The following is a 22,939-nucleotide window of genomic DNA, read 5'->3' on the forward strand; positions in this document are numbered from 1 at the left end:
CTTTTCATTGACCTGGCTACGACTCGGGAACCAGTTTACTGGCAAAAATCCTTGCTTCTCCAAACCAGACACCTGGTCCAAACCCCTGTTCTTGTAGTGGCCAGTTAGATGACCATAAACAGGGTACAAGCCAGCAGTGGAGCTAGGTGCTTGTGCACCCAGGGGTGGGGCGAGCCACCCACGGGGGCAGATCAGTGCGGCAGCAATCTGCCCGGGGGATTTTGTCACACACACACACCCAGGATGACACCTGGGGCGGACCGTCCCCCCTTCCTACGCCTCTGGTACAAGCACAAAAGCCACTCCCCTGCCCCCCCAAACTCCCAGCCTATAGAGTTCAGACCATGACCAAACTCGAGGTACCTTCAAAGCAAATAATCGGATATATTACCTGTGAAAGAAAAAAGCTCTTTGGCTACTTGTCTCCATATTAGGGTAGTTCATAGGCCGCAGCTGAAGTCTGCAATGAAGAAATGTTTACGTCAAGTTGTACTCAGCATAGCACTAAGGTGAACATTCTCTCCCACCCATGGTGCCAGTTTGGGAACAGCATGGGACATGCTAGTGCAGAAGCCTAATTGAATCCTGCCCCTTGTTCGGTTCCTAATGGGATCGACTCCTTGTAATCAGAAATACCATTAAGAGGAGCCTCAAGATCTCCTCCTACTCATAGACTTTGCCCATCTTCCTGAATGCACTTCTTTGTCCTTGAAAGTTCTCTGAGGCAGGCAAGCCAATCGCTTTGGAATTGGCATGATGGCCCCTTCCTTTCTGAATCTAGGTGAATAGGCTGGGAAGACAACGAGGAAGCAAATGCACTGCATCACAGGCTGGATTGTGGGTGATGGAGTTTGGACATAAACATTAGAACTTCAGATTTTTCACAGTTAGCTTCTGTGCTGGTGAACAAGAGACTAGTGTTAAAGGGTTCTTAACCAGAGGTGGCAGAAGATGACTTCAAATCAGTGGTTCTCAAACTTTTTTCCTCTGGGCCACACTTTCAGAGTAAAAATTTGCTTGCAGCACTCCAATTTTTTAATTGATAAAAAATACATTGGAAAACAAAAATAGACAACTACTAGCAGTGCTTGATTTATAACATAGAACACAACTACTTTATAATATGATCATGGGACATCCAGGGAGTATAAAACAATGCAGCTACATAATAACATGAATATAATATAATATAATGATAAACAAGCCTCTTACAAATGTCCCTCATGTAGGTATACAAACTCAATCAGAGGCGTGAGCTTGCTTTTGTCAGGTAATCATTTGTCAGGTAATCTCAATTGAGACAAACATCAGCACAAAGAAGCCTTTCTCTTTTCTGATCTTTCATATCTGAAAATCCCTGTTCACGACAGTATGCCGTGGAGAACTGTAGAAGAATAGCCAATTCTCTTTGGTCATCCAAGAGAGGCTTGGATGCTGTCTCTGTATAGCAGGGCACTAGATTGAAATGGATCGAGTGTTTTATCCAGGAGAATCTTTGACATCTGCTTAGTTGTAGAGTCTACAACTAATCCAGAATGTGGCAGCTAGACTGGTGGCTGAAAGTGTCCGCCAGGACCATAAAACACTGGTCCTGAAAAACCTACAGTACATTGGCTCCCAGGACATTTCCGAGCAAAATTCAAAGTGTTGGTGTTGACCTTTAAATCCCTAAATGGCCTCGGCCCAGTATACCTGATGGAGCATCTCCACCCCCATCATTCAGCCTGGACACTGAGATCCAGCTCCAAGGGCCTTCTGGCCATTCCCTACCTGCAATAAGTGAAGCTACAGGGAACCAGGCAGAGGGCCTTCTCGGTAGTGGCACCCAACCTGTGGAACACCCCTCCCATCAGATATCAAGTAGCTATATAACCTTTAGAAAGCCGTCCTGTCTAGGGAAGCTTTTTAAAATGTAATGATATGTTATGTTTTTATATAGGTTGGAAGCTGCCCAAAGTGGCTTAGGCAACCCAGTCAGATGGGTGGGGTATAATTGTTGTGTTTAAGTCAGAAAGGATCCCTAGGATCATTTAGTCCAAACCCCTGCAATGGAGGAATCGCACCCAAGAGAACCAATAGAAAACAAATGAGTAAGACAGCTGAGGTCAAGGGATAGAGAGGAGAGCAGGATTGCACCCAATATCCCCCAAATAATAGCCAGGAACCCACTAAGGGCGCATGTCCCTCCCATATTGCCTGTAATAGAGGTATGCGTGATACTGGAGCTCAGGCAGGATGATGCGGAAGCAGCCGTTGTACTGGGCATAGGTGAGGTTCTGTTTGAGGCTGTAGCCCAGAATGGTGACGCTGCCCGGCTGCCAAGGCCGCAGCTCATCCGTCATGCGCTCAGGTCCTACAGGCTCCCCGGACAGGCACCTGGCCCCCGTCTCCCTGAGCAGCGCATGGAAGGCATCCAACTCCCTCTTCATGCGCATGTAGCCATAGCGCTCCACCTTGTGCCAGAAAACGCCCTGGAAAAACCTGTAGATCTCCATGTCCAACCAGTTCCAGGCCTGGATCTTCTGCACCAGCGCCTTGGGCAGAGGCTCGCCCTCTTTGTGGCGCACGTTGAGCCTGACGTACACCAGCTCTTCCATGTCCAGCCCCAGCAGCTCCCTCGCCAGGAGGAGCGACTCGTCAAAGTGCTCCGCGATCATCACCAGCTGAAAAGTCCGATTCAGCCTTTCCAGCTCTCCCAGCCACCGGCCGCTCGGCGCTTCTTCCTGACTGGCGTTCAGGCCTAGGTCAAAGGCCATGGGGTTTTTGGCCAGCCCATTGCTGGCATCCCTGGCATCGTAGTAGCGAGCCGACGCCTCCAGGAAAGCCATCAGCGGCCTGGAGTGGTTGGCCAGCATCTGGAAGGCAGGCACGACGTTGAGGTAGTAGTAGAAGACAGACTCGAACGTTTGAACGGGGTGGCGCAGGATCGTGAGGAAGATGCTGTGTTGCGGCATGACCGCCTGGACTTCGCCAACCGCCAGCCGCATATGGCTGCAGAGCAGGTTGAAATGAGTGGCCCCGGTGGGGAGGTCCTCCACAAACGTCCTGGAGAAGGCCTCCGGGTAGGCAAACTGGTAGGAATAGAGGGGAAAGGCCACGGTCAGGTTCCGCCGCTCCCCAGCCCGGAAGAGGATGTTCTGCACTGTGCTGCCACCTGTTTTGTGGGTCTTCAGAAAGACAACATTAAGGCCCACCGGCTCTTCCAAGCCCATCTTCCCCTGCGGCTGCTGAACAGCCAGAGAGCGAGTGGATGCGTTTCTCCGATGCAGACTCAGCAGTTCTTCTGCAGGGCTGATTCGCAATATTTCTCTGCAAGGTGAGGTTTAAAAAAAGGTAAAGGACCCATGTGTTAAACCACAGAGCCTAGGACTTGCCGATCAGAAGGTCGGCAGTTCGAATCCCCGTGACGGGGTGAGCTCCCGTTGCTCGGTCCCTGCTTCTGCCAACCTAGCAGTTCGAAAGCACGTCAAAGATAAATAGGTATCGATCCGGCAGGAAGGTAAACGCCATTTCTGTGCGCTGCTCTGGTTCGCCAGAAGCGGCTTAGTCATGCTGGCCACATGACCCGGAAGCTGTACGCCGGCTCCCTCAGCCAATAAAGCGAGATGAGTGCCGCAACCCCAGAGTCGGTCACGACTGGACCTAATGGTCAGGGGTCCCTTTACCTTTACCTTTAAAGGACCCCTGGACGGTTAAGTCCAGTCAAGGCCAACTATGGGGTTGCGGTGCTCATTTCGGTTTCAGGCCAAGGGAGCCGGTGTTTGTCAAAGACAGCTTTCCGGGTCATGTGGCCAGCATGACTAAACCGCTTCTGGCGCAACAGGACACTGTGACGGAAGCTAGAGTGCACGGAAACATCGCTGGATGGCCACATGTTTCCTACCACTGATCCACTGAGTATCTAGAAGTTGGAAGCTGGGTAAACTGGGTTACACATGAAGAAATTGCTCCTGACAGCAAGCTGCTATTGCTGTCCTCCACAGACAGAAATTTGCGCCCAGGAACAGAGCTGGCGTGAACTACAGTGCTCTCCAGTAGTTTACTAGTAAAGGTAAATGGCCCCTGGACGGTTAAGTCCAGTCAAAGGGGACTATGGGATTGCCGCACTCATCTCGCTTTCAGGCTGAGGGAGCGGTGTTTGTCCACAGACAGCTTTCCTGGTCATGTGGCCAACATGACTAAACAGCTTCAGGCGCAACAGAGCACTGGGAAGGAAACCAAAGCGCACGGAAATGCCTTTTACCTTCCCGCTGCAGCAGTACCTATTTATCTACTTGCACTGCTAGGTTGGCAGGTGCTGGGACAGAGCAACAGGCGCTTACCCCATTGCACTGATTTGAACTGATGACCTTCTGATCAGCAAGCCCAAGAGGCTCAGTGGTTTAGATCGCAGTGCCACCCACAAGAGTGCCACAGCAAGAGGCCACAGCAGCACAGCTTGGGGTAGGGATCTTTGGGGTATTAGGATATTTTTGTAATCATCTGTCTAGTCACTTTAAGGATAATGTACCGTATTTTTCACTCTATAGGACGCACTTTTTCCCCTCCAAAAATGAAGGGGAAATGTGTGTGCGTCCTATGGAGCAAATGCAGGATCCCCGGCTTCGCCGCGAGGCGCCTGACCTGGAAGCCCGAGGAGGAACAGAAGGGTCTCCTTCTGTTCCTTCTCCCGCTTCGCTGAAGGGCGCTGCGCCTTCAGCGACGCGCCTGTCCTGGCTTCTGCTTTAGCCCTGCGCAGCCTCTTCGGGCAGGGGGAGCCTTCATCCCGCTGCCCTGAAGAGGCTTGGCGCGGTTATCCCAGAAGCCAGAACAGCCACACGGTATCCCAGAAGCCAGATCCCTCTTGCTGTTCTGGCTTCTGGGGTTCAGAATAAGTTTTTCTTGTTTTCCGCCTCCCAAAACTAGGTGCGCCCTATGGAGCGAAAAATACGGTATAAGTAGGACCAGCCTTGGGATTACTTTACACTACTCTGCCCCTCGGTGATGGCCAAATGGCCAAACTCCTTGCTGTACATACCAGAAATGATCTGAAGTTTGTCTTGAGTGGGTTAGAGAGAAAACTTTAAAATGCAAAGCGTAATGCTGGTGATCAACACAGTGGCAGAGCTTCAAGCTCTGGCACTGGGGGGCGGAGAGCAGGCGGGGGCGGGGTGGCGCGCGTACCGGGAGCGTGGTGCGTGTCCGGGGGTGTGGCACGCCGCCTGCAGGGACAGGGGAGGGCAGCCACGATGGCACCCCACCAGGATCGCGCTGCCAGAGGCAGTGCGCTCCCCCCGCACTCCTCTTCCTCCGCCAGTGAATCAACAAAAGAGGTTTAAAGACTCTCTCAAGGCAAATCTAAGAAAATGTATAAACACCAACAACTGGGAAACACCGGCCTGCAAGCGCTCCAATTGGAGAACAGCCTTTACCAAAGGTGTCATGGGCTTTGAAGACGCTCAAACATGGGACAAAAGGGAGAAACGTGCTAAGAGGAAGGCACGCTTGGCAAACCCTCACCGTGATCGAATCCCACCCAGAAACCTATGTCCCCACTGTGGAAGGACGTGTGGATCCAGAATTGAGCTCCACAGTCACTTATGGACTCATTGTTAAACCCGTGTTCATGGAAGACAATCTTACTCTGCTACAAATGATCGCCAAAGAAAGATAGAGAGAAAATGAGTTATAGGCAGGGCTAAGATGGCGGCTGTAACAACTTCTCCTTCGTGAACCCTCCAGACTACAAACCTTTTATAGCCTTTTATAGCCTTTTACAGCCGTCTTTATAGCTGTTTTTATTAGACTTTTAAATTATTTTACCTCTGTTAGAAGTTTTTAATTGTTTTACTCCCACGGCTGGCCTGTTGGGGCCAATATACGTATCAACAAGGATATTCAAACCTTCTGCCCGCAGCTGATTAGTAACGCCGCCTTGAAGACTGGATTATGTTGAGTAGTGGAGGAGGAGTTTCTGGCTACTAGGTCAGGACTGAACAATGCCACGTGTTACAGTTCTGTGCTCTGCTAGGAGCCTTCAGGAGGGTGTGTGCTAAATGCTCATAAACTGGTAGTCCCTTGTGTACATTACAGGCCTTGGACAATCCTACCTGGCTACTTCCCATTCCCTGTATCTATGACAACAGATACCCTGTGCCGCTTCATTTCTATTCCTGAAAAGCCTGACAGTCCAAAGACAGCTGGAGACCCAAGTTTGGGAAAGCCTGGTTTAATCAATCTCTTGGTTAAGCAAACCCTAAGGCAGAGGATCTTGGAAGGCCTATCACACAGCGTGATTTTCATCTATTACAACTCTTTGGCCATGGTGGGGAGGGGGCTGATGGGAGATGGAGCTTACCAACATTTGGATGGCCACACATTTCCTACCACTGATCTACTGGGTATCTAGAAGTTGGAAGCCAGGCAAACTGGGTTTCACATGAAAAAATTGTTCCTGACAGCAAGCTGCTATTGCTGTCCTCCACAGACAGAAATTTGAGCCCAGGAGCAGAGCTGGGGTGAACTACAATGCTCTCCAGTAGTTTACTAGCATTGTAATTTACCCTAAGGGGAAAGGGCAAGTATAACGTCTCTGAAAAAAGAACCATTTTATGCCACTTTAAGCTAAATGGGGAAGTAATCTGCGAAAATTTAGCTTCCAACACTGCCCTCTCCCCATATTCAGATGGCCCTATCGAGGCAGGGAGCTGTGTTGTAGAGAGAATGGTGGCACACCCAACACAAGGCTTGTTGTGCTCATTACAATAGCTGCTGGGTGCATCTTCATTTCAATTATCTTGAGACTGCTACTTGTGTCGGCAGCACATATACTAAAATTGGAACGATACAGAGAAGATCAGCATGGCCCTTGCACAAGAATGACATGCAAATATCACTGATTATATATATATATATATATATATATATATATATATATATATATATATATATATATATTTGCTTTCGTAGATTTTCACGGGTACAGGAATGCAGGTTTTGGTGTCTTCGGGTGTCTTCCCGTGTAAGAGTCGGGGTGTCTGTGCGACGTTTCGACGAGGTCTCACTCGTCATCTTCAGGCTGGTGCTTTCGGCTTCTTGGTGCTTTCGGCTCTGTTCCAGTAACAAGAAGCCGAAAGCACCAGCCTGAAGATGACGAGTGAGACCTCGTCGAAACGTCGCACAGACACCCCGACTCTTACACGGGAAGACACCCGAAGACACCAAAACCTGCATATACAAGAAGCCGAAAGCACCAGCCTGAAGATGACGAGTGAGACCTCGTCGAAACGTCGCACAGACACCCCGACTCTTACACGGGAAGACACCCGAAGACACCAAAACCTGCATTCCTGTACCCGTGAAAATCTACGAAAGCATATATATATATATATATATATATATATATATATATATATATATATTTTAGTGGTTTTCAACCAGTGTGCCATGGCACCCTTGGGTGTCTTAAATGGCGGTCGGGGTGCCGCTGGCAACACTGATCTCTGTCCCTCTTCCCTTCCCTCTCTCTGATGCCTTCTTGTGTCTCTCTATCCCAAAGGTTTGCGCAGCTGTTTGTTGCAGCAGCCCTGGCTACAAGCTCCACAGGTGAATGGTGCCTCTGGGGCTGGTCAGGGGGAGCTTCCCAGGCCCCTATGGGGCAGTGTGAGGAGGCACCTCTCTGCGGCGTGGGGGGCAGCTCAGAGATTGGGACGGCAGCAGTGGCTGCCCAGAAGACTCCCAAGGAGAGGGGAGAGGAGGCTGAGGGAACCCTAGACAAGGGTGTTCAAAAAGGTGTGAGGCTGCCAGCTCTGCGGGAAATGGGTGACATAACTGGGCTCCTGAGCCCCACAGGGGTGCCGCAGAAAGAATGGAGTTGGTCAAGGGAGCTGTGGACCCAAAAAGGTTGAAACCCTTTGAGATATCTATCTATCATCTACATCTATCTATTTATATCTATCTATCTATCATCTATCTATCATCTATATCTATCAACTGGAAGTTCATATTTTTATTTGACACTTTAAAAAAAAGAAACAATATTGTTCAAGGAAAGATGGAGCAGGTAATGAATAGACCTAGTGATAAATTACAGAACCTTTTACAGAACTGCTGGGCCAACAACCAGCTCCACACATGGGCCAGAAAGAGACCATCTGGAAAATTACAGAGTGTCATCTCTAGAGCGCATCTCTAGAGCTACCCAAAAGAACCAACAAACCCAAAAGGCAGTTTTGCAGAGGGCAACTGCTAAGGATACCTCAGTACCAAGGACTCATTTCTTTCTCGGTCTTCTTACACAAGGCTTAATTTCTAATCGTGCCCTGAGCTGCTTTGGGAGGAAGAGCAGGATAGGGATGTACACACAAAAAAAGCGAGGTTGGAAGACATTTCTTGCAGACTGGCAATCCTTCCCTCTGGGACCAGATTCAAGGAGCTGGCTGTGGTTATTCCGCAACACCTGCTCAAAAACACATCTCTCCTGCGTTGGCTCTGAACCCCTTTTTCAGAAATCAAGCAGAGAGGTGAGCAATGGTCTTTCAAGGTCAGGATCATACCAGTACCAAGACAGTTCTCTCTACAAAGCTCCCTTGTACCCCACATACCAATACTTACTGCTTGGTCAGTTGCCTGAGGAGGAGCAGCAGAAGTAGGAAAATGGCACCCAGGAGCAAGGAGCGGTGTCTCCAGATGGCAACCGAGAGGCAGAAGCAATTCATCTTCAGAGCAGCGGTTCGGCACCCACTCTGGAATTTCAGGGCCCAGGGTAGAGGCTCCCACGCTCAGCGCAGCTCAGCTCCGAATAGTCACCAAATCACGCTTTTCGCCCAGTGGCCAAGTTAAGCCTCTCAGTCAATGGGTGTCTTACCTCGCCTCACCTCCCTAAAGCGGCTCAGAGCTTCCACAGACTATTACGAGATACGAAGCAGCCAAACAAGCAGATGGAAGATCTGACGCGTCCAAGTTTCCCGGCCTCAAGAGAGCAGCTGTTGGGCACAGGGGGCCGAGGCTTCTTAAGGAGGGGGGGCCCAAAGGACAGGACAGCAGCCTGACCCCCTTCGTAAGAGGTAAGGAATGACACGTCTCACCCAACAAGGCAAGGTGGTACCAAAGACCTATTAACTAAACCCAGCCGCTTGCCCCAAGTTTTGAATAAAATGCAGACTGAGTTGCAAAGGAGTAACACAGCCTCCCTGGGTGAGGAGGGTTTTGTGTTATCTGGAAGGCATCAGAAAAGGGAGATGGGCAGTTCAGGGAACAGGCGCCCCAAGTCCTGGAAAAGGTGCCCTGAAAATAATATCTACAAGGCTGCAAGCGACAGAAATGACTTCGGTAAAAAAACGACCCAGAGTGCTGAGATTTGGTGGGAATCAAAAAAGGTTATTTATGTATGCTAAACCAACTACCTTGGTTTCCAAACAGCTTAGTTCTCAAACATTTTGGTTCCCGAACGCTGCAAACCTGGAAGTGGCTGTTCTAGTTTGTGAACTATTTTTGGAAGCCGAACGTCCGGCGGGGCTTCCGCGGCTTCCAATTGGCTGCAGGAGCTTCAGAAGCCGCGCTTTGGTTTCCAAACGTTTTGGAAGTCAAAAGGACTTTCAGAATGGATTCCGTTTGGCTTCCAAGATACGATTGTACTGGGGCGCATGTTTTGTTAGCCCCAAAGTGGAAAACGAATGAGATCCCAACCAAAGAAGAATGACAACTTAAGTTGACAGAATATGCACAACTCACAGACTTAAACATATAGAATAAGAAAACAAGAAGAACATATGTTTAGAGAAGATTGGAAAACGTTTATTGTATTCATGGGAAATAACGGTGTACAGCTGAAAAGGCTGGCAGCATGAAGATAAATTCATCAGCGTAAGCAAGTTTTGATGGATGCAATAATGGAATGCTGAATGGTACAGTGGTACCTCAGGTTAAGTACTTAATTCGTTACGGAGGTCCGTACTTAACCTGAAACTGTTCTTAACCTGAAGCACCACTTTAGCTAATGGGGCCTCCTGCTGCTGCCAGAGCACAATTTCTGTTCTCAACCTGAAGCACTATTTCTGGGTTAGCGGAGTCTGTAACCTGAAGCGTATGTAACCTGAAGCGTATGTAACCTGAGGTACCACTGTATAGTTTTTGTAAAATATGCAAGGATTTATGGTATGTAAAATGAACCGTGGAAAGAGAAGAAGGGAAGTTGTTGATAACTTAAGGATGTAAAATGAGTATTTTGAATTGTAAAACAGAAAATTTAATAAAAATTATATATAAAAACTGCTTCTTGAGAGAAAAGCAATGACAAACCTAGACAGCATCTTAAAAAGCAGAGACATCACCTTGCCGACAAAGGTCCATATAGTTAAAGCTATGGTTTTCCCAGTAGTGATGTATGGAAGTGAGAGCTGGACCATAAAGAAGGCTGATTGCTGAAAAATTGATGCTTGCTTTTGAATTATGGTGCTGGAGGAGACTCTTGAGAGTCCCGTGGACTGCAAGAAGACCAAACCTCTCCATTCTGAAGGAAATCAGCCCTGAGTGCTCACTGGAAGGACAGATCGTGAAGCTGAGGCTCCAATACTTTGGGCACCTCATGAGAAGAGAAGACTCCCTGGAAAAGACCCTGATGTTGGGAAAGACGGAGGGCACAAGGAGAAGAGGAAGACGGAGAACGAGATGGTTGGACAGTGTTCTTGAAGCTACCAGCATGAGTTTGACCAAACTGTGGGAGGCAGTGGAAGACAGGAGTGCCTGGCGTGCTCTGGTCCGTGGGGTCATGAAGAGTTGGACACAACTAAACATATATAAAAAAGAGTGATTTGGTGGGAATTGTGTGGTCCTCCAGACTCCCAACAGCCCTAGCTAGCATGGTCTTGGAGAACAGGGCCTGGAGCCCAACAGCAGCTTGGAAGGGGGGGGGGGAAGGTTCTTGTTACCAGTTCCCCATTCCTGCTGCCGAACCCAAGCACCATAGCCAGTTTCCACCTTCATGCCAGCACAAGTTTCAGGATCCCACAGCTGAAAGGCTCCCTGAAAGCGGAACTGATTCCGATGCACATTCTCAAAACGCTTCAGAAGTTGGTAGGTTAAAGCTGACCAAAAGTCCAGAGGTAGCATTATCATCAGTTTACGATGCGATGGAAGGTTCACAGGCTATGAAGGACTTGCTCACAGATTTATTAACAGCTGCATTGATTATAATAGCTAGGAAGGGGCAAGCAGAATATAACAGGGAAGAATGGTATAAAGAGGTGGGGGATATAGCTATTAATGATAAATTAACATGTGCCATTAAGGTAAGACGGGGGAATATGCAGGAGAAATTATTTTTAGGAGGTATGGAGGGCGTTTGTAGAATTTGTACCATTAAAATGGTGTTGAAATTTTGGGAGGTTGGTTACAATGGAATGGTCTTGGGGGTGGGGTGGGTTGCACATTTTTATTCTCATTTATGATTATTACTTTGTCAAAATAAAATGAAAAAAGAAAAAGAAAAAAAGAAGCTTGTCAGTCGTTCAGTCCCAACACACATTTCCAGCTGTTCTTCTTCTTATTTATTAAAATTGTATACCGCCCTATACCTGCAGACCTCAGGAGCACATCTCAATATAAAAAACACAAAATGCATAGCTATAGGCAAGTTAAAAGACTTAGTGGCCTAAACACAGCATAAGAACGCGCTCAGGGAAAAGCGGCGCACAGCAGCCCTCCGATAAAAGATGCTACGTGTTGAATTTCAAGAACCGAACTGACCTGTTCTGGGTCCCATCTACGTGGCATTTCCCTCTCTGCATTCTCCCCCGGCCTCCGCCTGTGCAGCAATACGCCCACTTCAGGATTACAGATCCCAAGGACATGTGTAATGCCAGCATCAAGCTGCCTTAGCAAGTTCTCTCGAGGTCACAAACTAGAGAAGCCAGCGGGAGAGGTCTGCCTTCTGTGGTTTGTTAAGAAAAGAAGATTGGGGGGAGGCCACTCGCTTTCTGTGGTTTCATGTAGTCCAGTCAACCAGGCTGAACAGGGGCTGGTCTGAATCCCAGCTTTGTTTCGCAGACTGTATGTGTGAATGAGTGAGTGCTCGAGTGTCCAGGAGGGAAGGGCGGGACACACAGCTCTTGATCTGCTTGCCTCTCATTAACTATATTTTCTTTTCTTTGGTGATCACTCGTGGCCGAGTAAGATTGTCTTCCGTGATCACGGTCTTAACAGGGAGTCTTTAAGTGACTGTGTAGGCCAATTCTGGACCCTCCTGGCCTTCCCACAAAGAAAATACGTGCATCTTATTTTGAGCACAGCCTCTTGAATGGTTTTTGATTTTTTAAATAAATTTTATTTTTGCATTTTCTGCATAAACAAATGAGTTCAACACATAAACATATAAGCTCTTCTGATTCACCCTCCCCCCCAAATTGTGGATCTTAACATAACAATTTCCCCCTCTGTACCTCTATCATAACTCTATTTCTTATAAATCCTTTGTCAAACCATAGTTCAATTCTTTACTACAAGTTTTCTGTCAATCCTACCAATGTATGTAATTGTTTACAACAGCTTTTCAAATGAATTATAAACTTTCCCCATTCTTTATTAAAGACCTCCTCTTCCTGGTTTCTAATTTTTCCTGTAAGCTTTGCCATCTCGGCATAGTTCATCAATTTAGTCTGCCACTCTTCTTTGGTCGGAGTTGTGCCATCTTTCCATTTGTGGCCTAAGAGAGTCCATGCAGCTGTGGTTCAGTATGTAAATAGTTTCGTCTTGAATAGTTTTTGGAACAAGTTACAAAAGGAGAACTGCTTGTAGAACTTGCTTGCTTGCAACTTGAAACTAGATAGCTAATACTATCCACTTCACTTTTGCACTGCCCAGGACTTTATGCCCTTCCCTCACAACCATGAGCCTTCTGTAATTTTAACTCTCAAGCCTGGGCGATGTTCACAGCCTGGTTTTATTGCTTTCCAACGAGCAGCTAGGTAGATAATTGGTGACAGCCTCTCTGTAGCCTCAATGTCAGCATCAGTTTCTGTGGGTTTTAATTCACGATTTCTTCTCCCACTTTTAAAAATACTGCTATTCAGCTATCAAAAAATAAAATGGAAAAGGAACCAGGAATTTAAGGCCCCCACGTCCCTGCAGAAAGAGATAGTGGAATTCAAGAGATATTAAAAGACAAATTAATGAGCTATTCACCAACAACCTCCTACCCATACTGATGAGGAAGAAGAAATAGAAGAAGAGGATGAGGAAAAAAGAGTAATGCTTCATTAATGCCACAGGAGCTCTGGAAAGTTTTGAGAGCATTTTGCCAATCCACATGGGACCCAGCTGGTTCTGCAACTGCATTTTATGGGAAACCCACCGACCCCAACCAGGTCTTGGAAAGAAATGGTCTGGATGCTGTGTAAGGACTGACGAGAGAACAGACACTGTGATGGGCCCAGACTTACAAGGCTACAACAAGGTCTCCCAAACTTGGGTCTCTAGCTGCTTTTGGACTACAACTCCCATCATCCCTAGCTAGCAGGACCAGTGATCAGGGATGATGGGAACTGTAGTCCAAAACAGCTGGAGATCCAAATTTGGGAAACACTGGTGTAGAAGAACATAAGGACGCAATTGAGCCAATACAAAATGCCAAGAGGGACAAAGGTATCAACCGGCAATGTATTTGAATCATTCTTCCGCACAGATCCTGCCCTGAAGCCCAGAGGCACCAAGTGCTACCTTCTCGGCCATCGCTTGCAGCCATCAAACAGATCCCTTGTCCAAGGAAAGGAAACTTCTGCTCTGAAGTTGAGCCGCAGCAGGATAGCTCAGGTCTGAGCTGCTTTCTTGGCCTGGTCTGGAGTGCCTGCCTTAGGCTTCTTCCGCCTTTTCTCGCGGAGAAGCTGGCGGAAGTGCAGGCGCTTTGCGTTGAGGCCGTAGGCCTGGAGTCGCTGGCGGCTGAACTCCAAGCGGCCCACCCGCACCCGCGCCACCCCCTTCCTGCTTCTCTTCTTTGGCCTCTGGACTCTGGGGACGGCAGGAGAGGGGTCCTGTGGAGTGGCAGTCTCCACCCGGCTGCTTGTGGCCGGTGCTGGTTTCGGTCCGGGATCTCCCTTGGGAAGCAGGAGGCGTTCTTCCTCGCATTCGGTGCCGGGAAGCCGCAGCTCTTTAGAAGGCATCTCCTGGCGCTTGGCCTTGTCCCTGCCCTTCTTTCCTTTCTTGCCTGGTGTTTTCTTTTCGCTTTCCGGCTCCTCCGCCCTGAAAGGGGAGCAAACGGATGAATGAAACAGGACGAAAACATCGTGTAGATCTCAGAGGGCTACTGCTGCGTCGCAGAGTGAAAGAGACGGCCTCAGGAGGGAATGTAATCACAGTGGCAAGAAATCTTTATGCTCATAAGTGGAAGGAGGAAAGAATACCTTCCAAAGAAGAATGGCTGATAAAATTCAAGGAATACGCAGAGATGACTAAACTAATGGCACTGATAAGAGACTCAAGCTTAGATCCTTGCAACTCCCATCTCTTGCGGGGGCGCAATTAGTGCCACCACCGTCCATTAAGAGTTTGGGTGTAATCTTCGACACCTCCCTTTCCATGGAGGCGCAGATTGCAGCTATAACAAAGGCGACATTTTTTCATCTCCGCCAAGCTAAGCAGTTGGCTCCTTACCTCTCTCGGCCTGACCTAGCCACTGTGATCCACACGACGGTCACCTCCAGACTGGATTATTGTAACTCACTCTACATGGGGCTGCCCTTGAGACTGACCCAGAAACTCCAGCGGGTGCAGAATGCTGCAGCGAGACTCCTTACGGGGTCCTCGCTGCAGGATCACATTCACCCGGTGCTATACCAGCTGCACTGGCTCCTGGTGGAGTACAGGGTCAGGTTTAAGGTGCTGGTTTTAACCTTTAAATCCCTATATGGCCTAGGACCCTCGTACCTACGGGACCGCCTCTCCTGGTATGTCCCACAGAGGACCTTACGGTCTTCAAACAAAAACATCTTGGAGGTCCTGGGCCACAGGGAGGTTAGGCTGGCCTCAACCAGAACCAGGGCTTTTTCGGCGGTAGCCCCGATCTGGTGGAACTCTCTGTCACAAGAGACTAGGGACCTGCGGGACGACATCTTTCCGCAGGGCCTGCAAGACAGAGCTGTTCCACCAGGCCTTTGGCCAAGGCACAGTCTGACCCCCTCCTTTGGTAATCCTCACAGAACTCTAGTCCAATGGTTGTCATGAATTTGATTTTGAATTGATTTTAAAATGAATTGATTTTAGAATGTTGTGTTACTTTTACTGTTGTTAGCCCTGAGCCCGGCTTTGGCTGGGGAGGGCAGGATATAAATAAAATTATTGTTGTTGTTATTGAGGACAGGAGACATTTCCTAGTTTACTTAAAACAGTGGTGTCCAAATTTTTTTCAATGAGGGCCAGATTTGATGATGTGAAGGGCCGTGAGGGCCGACCAAAATAAACTGCCACAGGGACTGGATTAAACTAACCAGCGGACGGCATTAGGCCCCCCGAAACGGACTTAAAAAGTTATTTTTTATACATGAAGTCCACAGTGGGGTTTGAAATTTAAGGAGAAAAAATAGTAGATTATATTAAGAAACCTGTTAAAGAGGATGAAGGGTACTTTAAAATGTAGTTACGTGAAATTATATTTATGAACTTTGAGGATGGACAAGCAGAAAGTCATTAGCATTGAAGGAGTATAATTATTGAGTGTTAAAATGCAATCTTGAAATCAAATAAAATAGCGATATAGATATAAAATAGAGCACATACTCTGTCTGAAGGGATTTGAGAACCTGCTTCTTCTTCCAAGTATTCTGGCCTTTCTGCTCATAGGCCGTCTTGTCTCGCAGCTCCTCCTTCTCAGACCTGCATGGAGAATACACCTGTCAGGTGCCACAGGTAAGATGCCCTCCTTACCTGCCTTCCCACCCTGATGGGGGTGGGAGGGGAAGAGCAAGGAACAAAACCATCTCATCGTAGACAACAACATGGCTGGTAGTGGATGGTGCCTTGTGCAGGTGCAAAACACCCCAAAAACCAAGAGATCTGCAAAGATTCCTCTTTGCTAGACACTGGACCTGCGGTGGACTGCTCTGTAACTCAGAAGCCGACACCTCCGCCCCATTCCCAAACTTGCAGGCCCCTTTGTTCATTGTCGCTTGCCAGAAAATTCTTCGAAAAAACTGAAGCACGAGTCGTGGCGACCAGCACAACTGGAAATGGGCTAGATCTCAGGAGTCCTGGTCCCCAAGCCACACTGCACACAGCAGGGTCCCCACTTTTATTCGGTTTCCAGTGTAGACAGACACCGTATCTTTCTGCGCCTCACCTGTACATACAGGTCTTCCGCAAAGAACACCAGCGGTTCAGCTCCTTGTCATCAGCTGCCAGGATCTAGGGAGAAAGAATCATTCATTTCTTATTTGAATAATAATAATAATAATAATAATTTATCATTTATACCCCGCCCATCTGGCTGGGCTTCCCCAGCCACTCTGGGCGGCTTCCAACAAAATATTAAAATACAGTAATGCATCAAACATTAAAAGCTTCCCTAAAGAGGGCTGCCTTCAGATGTCTTCTAAAAGTCTGGTAGTAGTTGCTCTCTCTGATATCTGGTGGGAGGGCGTTCCACAGGGTGGGTGCCACTACCGAGAAGGCCCTCTGTCTGGTTCCCTGTAACCTCACTTCTCGCAGGGAGGGAACCGCCAGAAGGCCCTCGGAGCTGGACCTCAGTGTCCGGGCTGAACGATGGGGGTGGAGACGCTCCTTCAGATATACTGGACCAAGGCCGTTTAGGGCTTTAAAGGTCAGAACCAACACTTTGAATTGTGCTCGGAAACTTACTGGGAGCCAATGTAGGTCTTTCAAGACCGGTGTTATGTGATCTTGCCGGCCACTCCCAGTCACCAGTCTAGCTGCCGCATTCTGGATTAGTTGTAGTTTCCGGGTCACTTTCAAAGGTAGCCCCACACAGAGCGCATTGCAGTAGTCCAAGCGAGAGATAACCAGAGCATGCACCACTCTGGCGAGGCAGTCCGAATGTTGCACCAATTGGCACCTGATCCTCCAGAAGCATGCAGCCCGGCCTTTGTTTATTAAATTTGTGCGCCTCCCTTCATCCGGAAATCACAGAGCAGTTCACAATGCAAATGAGAACACAAAATACATAACAGAACAAAACCAAACCAGTAACAACCCTGCCTCCAGCAAATACATTGAAAAGGCCACAGCATGGTTGAAGCGGAATGTTTTCGCCTGGTGCCTAAAGATATGTAATGAGCCTCCCTGGGGAGAGCATTCCACAAACAGGGAGCCACTGCAGAGAAGGCCCTGTTCTCGTGTTGCCACCCTCCAGAGGAGGCACATGAAAAAGGGCCTCAGAAGATGATCTCAGGGTCTGGGTAGGTTCATATGGAAAGAAGCGGTTCTTCAGGTATTGCAGTCCTGAGCCGTTTAAGGCTTTATAGGTCAAAAGCAGCACTTTGAATTGGGCCCAGAAACTGATTGGCAGCCCGTGGAGTTAGGCCAGGTTTGGTGTAGTATGCTCAAACACTCTTGAGCAGAGGTAAGCAACCTAAGGCCTGGGGGCCGGATGCGGCCCAATCGCCTTCTCAATCCGGCCTGCAGACGGTCCAGGAATCAGTGTGTTTTTACATGAGTAGAATGTGTGCTTTTATTTAAAATGCATCTCTGGGTTATTTGTGGGGCAAGGAATTCGTTCATTTTTTTCTTCAAAATATAGTCCTGCCCACCACATGGTCTGAGGGACGGTGGACCGGCCCATGGCTGAAAAAGTTTGCTGACCCCTGGGCAAGAATGAAGCCTGTGCAGAATCCCTTTGGCTAGACAGAAGCCTCATGTTAGGAGATGAGTTGTCAGATGAGAGCTGAAAGGCTGGTCCCAAAAAGGGGAAACTGCAAATTGGTGCAAGATCCAGTCCAAGGAGACTTAACCTTTGAAGAATCCACGCGAGGTTTCTGTGCATCCCAATGTTCATCTACTGCCTGGTACTGGTGGCTATGTCCTCTATAGGAATTCGTTCATTTTTTCCTTCAAAATATAGTCCCGCCCACCACATGGTCTGAGGGACGCTGGGCCGGCCTACGGCTGAAAAAGGCTGCTGACCCCTAGTCTTGAGCAACCTGGCTGCTGCTATCTATACCAGCTGAAGTTTCTGAATCGTCTTCAGGGGCAGCCCCATGTAGAACGTGTTGCAAAAATCTAGCCTGAATTTTACGTGAGCTTAGATGGCAGGTGTTAGGCTAACCCTGTCCAAACAGGGGCATGTGTGGGCCACCTGCCAAAGCAGACAGACGTCACTCGTTGCCACTGAGGCCACCTGAGGCTCAAGAAATGGGTCCAGAAGTATTCCCAAGCTACATACCAGCTCCTTCAAAAGGAATGTAACCCCATCAAGAGCAGGTCATCTTCCATACATCCAGTCTAGGGAACCGCCCACAAACAGTGCCTCAATCTTCTCTGGATTGAGCTTCAGTTTGTTGCATCTCATCTAGTATACAGTGGTACCTCGAGTTAAGTACTTAATTCGTTCCGGAGGTCCGTACTTAACCTGAAACTGTTCTTAACCTGAAGCACCACTTTAGCTAATGGGGCCTCCTGCTGCTGCTGTGCCGCTGGAGCACGATTTCTGTTCTCATCCTGAAGCAAAGTTCTTAACCTGAAGCACTATTTCTGGGTTAGCGGAGTCTGTAACCTGGAGCATATGTAACCTGAAGCGTATGTAACCCGAGGTACCACTGTATTACCAAAACAGACAACGGTCCTCCCCACCCCAGCGGGAGAAAAGAAATCCGCCTCAGTCTTTGCCAAAGGGTAAAGTTACCTACCTCCTCAGTTGAGAGCCCATAGCTGCAGGGGACCACAGTTCGGTATTTGAAACGGCAAGGCAAGTCCCCTATCAGGTCTTCATAGTCCAGGCGGTAGAATTCATCCAGGTACTGCTCAAAGGTCTTTGTCTCTGCAAAGAGAAAGAGAGAGAGTTTTTAATAACCTTTGTAAAAACAAAAAAACCAGAAGCTTTTCTTTGGGGAATTATAGGGACAGAAATACCTAAATTGTATAGAAATTTATTGATGCATATTTCCCCCCAATGTAAAAAATGTATTTAAGAGAACACTGAAAACAGTTAAAAACTTTGGCAGGATTGCAGTAATGCTTGTAATGTACAAAAAACTATGGTTAAAAAATATTATTTCTTTTTTAAAAATAGAGAATATAAGGGAAGCAGTGGAAAAAAAGATTGATAATTGTAACCATGGAAGGGTGGAGGGGAGTCGAAGGATTCAGAGAAGCTTAAATGATGATGTGGATGTTTAATGTTTGAATTTAAATTTGTTAAATAAAATTTAATAAAAATATTTTTAAAAATAAAATAAAAAGAAACTTATTTATGTATGCTACTACAGCAGCAGGAATGTTACCCACCCCAAAACGGAAAGAAGCAGAGGTCCCAGAAAAGGAAGAATGGACACAACAACTTGTGGAATATGCAGAAAGGGCGAAACTTACCAGAATAAGAAGAAATCAAGATAGCAAACTTCTTATAAAAGAATGGAAATGGCTTATTGAGTATTTACAGTTAAATTTTAAATAGGTAAGAACATCAGCAGGATTATTGTAATAACCTGCAGTTTTATAAGAGTATTTAGATAAATAGTCGAGCAAATTAAGGTGAATTCGGATATGCAGGAGATATTAAAAATAAATGTAAGGAACAAAAGGAAGTCAGATTTTGAAACGTTAAAATGATTGTGAAATTAATGAAATGTATAAACCTGAGAAGCATAAATAATTTTTTGAAAGAGAGAGAGAGAGAGGGAGAGAAAGAAGTTTGGCTGGGCAAGGAGATTTTCATTAAACGGGAAAGCTGAAAAATGCCCAGAAGCGTTCACTCTCTCACTGAAGCCTCCATCACCTAAAGAGAGCAAGAGAGAGAGAAAGTCCACTTCTCTCTCAGTTCCAACAATTCTCAACTGCAATTGACGCCACCTGGCCTGGGAGAGGTTCTATGGGCAAAAGACTGGCTCATCTTACCCGCTCTGGGATCCCACAGCTAATTCTCCCTGGGTCTCCTCACTGGCCCAATAGGACTAACTTAGCCAGCTAGCCCTGGTGATCATCTAATGTTTATTGGATGGATTTCCCCCCTAAACTGATTTTTGAATTCTGAATTTATTGTTATTCACGTTTTATACTGTATTTTATGCTGGTTTTTGTTGCATCAATGAAGTGTTTTAAATTTGTCGTTAGCCGCCCTGAGCCCGGTTTTCTGAAGAGCGGGGTATAAGTAAATTATTATTATTATTATTATTATTATTATTATTATTATTATTATTATTATTACTACCATCCTTACCAGGGTCAAAGGGTTTCTTCTCCCGACTGACAGCCTCTGCAAAATGCGACTTGCGTTTCTTCTTGCCCAGAAGGGGAACTTCCAGCCTCCGCTGCTTTCTGGAGGGGCCTGGCTCCTGGGTGGGGTCGTAATCGGCATCCATCTGAAGAGGTGGTTTGTGGAGGGGAGCAGAGAGGAGAAAAGCAAGCGTCATTTCACGCGGGCATCGCAAACCCCAGGAAGAGAGCAGAGCAAACCTCCCTGCTTCCCTAGTGCCAAAAGTCACGCAGGGAAAACAAGACCAGAACCCAACCAGACATAGAGCAAGAAGGTGCTGCTTATCGCTCACCAGCCCCTGCCCCCAGAAAACAACCTCTCAAAGGACCTGTTGATGGCATTTTACCATTGTACTGTTGAGAGTGTATTAACTTATGGTCTCTGTGTGTGACTTGGGAGCTGCACGGTCAGGGGAAAAACAATGCTGTCCAGGGTTGTAAAGACTGCAGAGAGAATAATGGGGTGCACTCTTCCCACCTTGGATCAAATCTATGCTTCCAGGTGCCATAAGAAACCTGCAGAGATAGTGTGCACCCCGGAAATGATCTCTTTCAGCTTTTGCCTTCTGGAAGAAGGTACAGGGTTATAAAGACTAGGACTAGCCGCCTGAGAAACAGTTTCTATTCAAATGCGATTTTGGTTTTAAATGCAGTGTAAGGTGGTCTCTATGGGAGTATATTCTGGGACACGGGTGGCACTGTGGGTTAAACCAGAGCCTAGGACTTGCTGATCAGAAGGTCGGCGGTTCGAATCCCCACGACGGGGTGAGCTCCCGTTGTTTGGTCCCTGCTCCTGCCCACCTAGCAGTTCGAAAGCACGAAGCGCAAGTAGATCAATAGGTACCGCTCCAGCGGGAAGGTAAACGGCATTTCCATGTGCTGCTCTGGTTCGCCAGAAGCAGCTTCGTCATGCTGGCCACATGACTTGGAAGCTGTATGCCGGCTCCCTCGGCCGATAAAGCGAGATGAGCGCCGCAACCCCAGAGTCGGCCACGACTGGACCTAATGGTCAGGGGTCCCTTTACCTTTACCTATGGAAGTATATTTTATTTAATTATGGGGTATCAGAGTTTTTAGGGGGTTAACCAGGGTAGGATAGCAGGCGTGTTGGTTTCTGAATGTCTGGTGTAGATTTTCAATTTCGTTGTTCTTTATGTGACAATGACAATAAACATGATCGTATCATATTTGCACGGGCATCTCTCCTGCTGCTCACTTCAGCATACAGAATGCCAACTGCACCCCTATGGTTGTGCAAGGCTCCTAGGAAATCCAGATTTCACCGCTCTTCATTAAATATGTTCCCAGTCTTCGGGGAGGAAAGCCTGGATGCGACAGCTGCATCCAAAAATGCATCAAATCCTGCCATCATCTCATGAAAGATGTTGCCCCAAGTCTGCCCCCTTTCCCCACCTCTAGCCATTAAGTTATTAGATGTCACCGTTTTTGCTAAGTGTCCTCAAATCTGCAGGGTGCCTTCTGGTCACACTGACCAGAGACTGTGGCTTTCCCTCATCTATTTGCCCATCCCTTCATGGGCACCATCTTCTGCCAATCCATGGCTGCAGTGCATGAACGGTCGCAAGCACAATTCAAAGTGTTTCCGAGTGCAATTCAAAGTGTTGGTGCTGACCTTTAAAGCCCTAAACGGCTCGGCCCAGTATAATAATAATAATAAAAAATAATAATAATAAATAATAATAATAATAATTTATATCCCGCCCTTCCCAGTTCAGGAAACCGGGCTCAGGGCGGCTAACAACAAATTTAAAACACTTAATTGATGCTACAAAAAAAAACCCAACAGCATAAAATACGGTATAAAGTGTAAATAACAATAAAATCAAAAATCAATTTAGGGGGGAAATCCATCCAATAAACATTAGATGATCACCAGGGTTAGCTGGCTAAATTAGTCCCACTTGGGCCAGCGAGGAAACCAGGGGAGAACCAGCTGTGGGATCCCAAGAGCGGGCAATCTTCACAAAAAGGGGAGGGGAAGGGAAGGGAAGGAAGGGGAACAAAATATCAGGCCAGGTTCAAATTGAAAGCCAGGCGGAATAGTTCTGTCTTACAGGCCCTGAGGAAGGAAGTTAAATCCTGGTCTCATGGGACAGAGCATTCCACCAGGTCGGAGCCATCACTGAGAAGGCCCTGGCTCTGGTGGAGGATAATCTAACTTCCTTAGGGCCTGGGACCTCTAAACTATGATTATTCATGGACCTTATTTTATTGCTTTATTATTATTATTATTATTATTATTATTATTATTATTATTATTATTATGAGCCGCACCACCTCAGCAACCAGAGCTGGGCCCCCTGGTTAAGAATGCAAGCCAGACATACCACAAAGTCAGGATCCTCGCAGTGGGGGTGGTATTCTTCGTCCTCCTGCAGCCCCAGGTCACCTTCTGCTTCAGTTCCATCCCCTCCTGTCCACTTGTCCCAATTCCACTCATCTGCATTCGGGATGAAGACGAAAAAGACATTTTTGCTTCCTAAGCTAATGATTCCTTTGGTCCCATTGCTTTCTGAACCTCACCCTGGAG

At 47.4% G+C, this 22,939-nt stretch overlaps 3 protein-coding genes across 4 annotated transcripts in view; all 3 read right to left on the minus strand.

Moving 5' to 3' along the window:
* Window positions 1-22,939, minus strand: part of AP1M2 (adaptor related protein complex 1 subunit mu 2) — a 122,417-nt gene that overhangs the window by 51,063 nt on the left and 48,415 nt on the right. The window lies entirely within an intron of this gene.
* On the minus strand, window positions 158-8,696 carry LOC309522101 (galactose-3-O-sulfotransferase 3-like; the record flags this gene model as incomplete). Its single annotated transcript, XM_082205319.1, has 2 exons — window positions 158-3,309; window positions 8,593-8,696. The coding sequence occupies 2 exons, from the start codon at window positions 8,694-8,696 to the stop codon at window positions 2,169-2,171; spliced, it is 1,245 nt and encodes a 414-aa protein (XP_082061445.1). The 3' UTR covers window positions 158-2,168.
* The window catches only part of KRI1 (KRI1 homolog), a 28,028-nt gene continuing 17,987 nt past the window's right edge, over window positions 12,899-22,939 (minus strand). For both annotated transcript variants that reach the window (XM_082204778.1, XM_082204777.1), the window contains exons 14-19: window positions 22,737-22,849; window positions 20,354-20,495; window positions 18,825-18,955; window positions 16,304-16,368; window positions 15,745-15,840; window positions 12,899-14,211 (exon numbers count right to left, since the gene is read on the minus strand). In XM_082204778.1, the coding sequence (XP_082060904.1) occupies window positions 13,782-14,211; window positions 15,745-15,840; window positions 16,304-16,368; window positions 18,825-18,955; window positions 20,354-20,495; window positions 22,737-22,849 (977 nt within the window). In that variant the 3' untranslated portion in view covers window positions 12,899-13,781. The remainder of the gene's footprint in view (window positions 14,212-15,744; window positions 15,841-16,303; window positions 16,369-18,824; window positions 18,956-20,353; window positions 20,496-22,736; window positions 22,850-22,939) is intronic.

Source organism: Podarcis vaucheri (genome assembly GCF_965113315.1).
Source record: "Podarcis vaucheri genome assembly, chromosome: 17".
Classification (NCBI taxonomy): Eukaryota; Metazoa; Chordata; class Lepidosauria; order Squamata; family Lacertidae; genus Podarcis; species Podarcis vaucheri.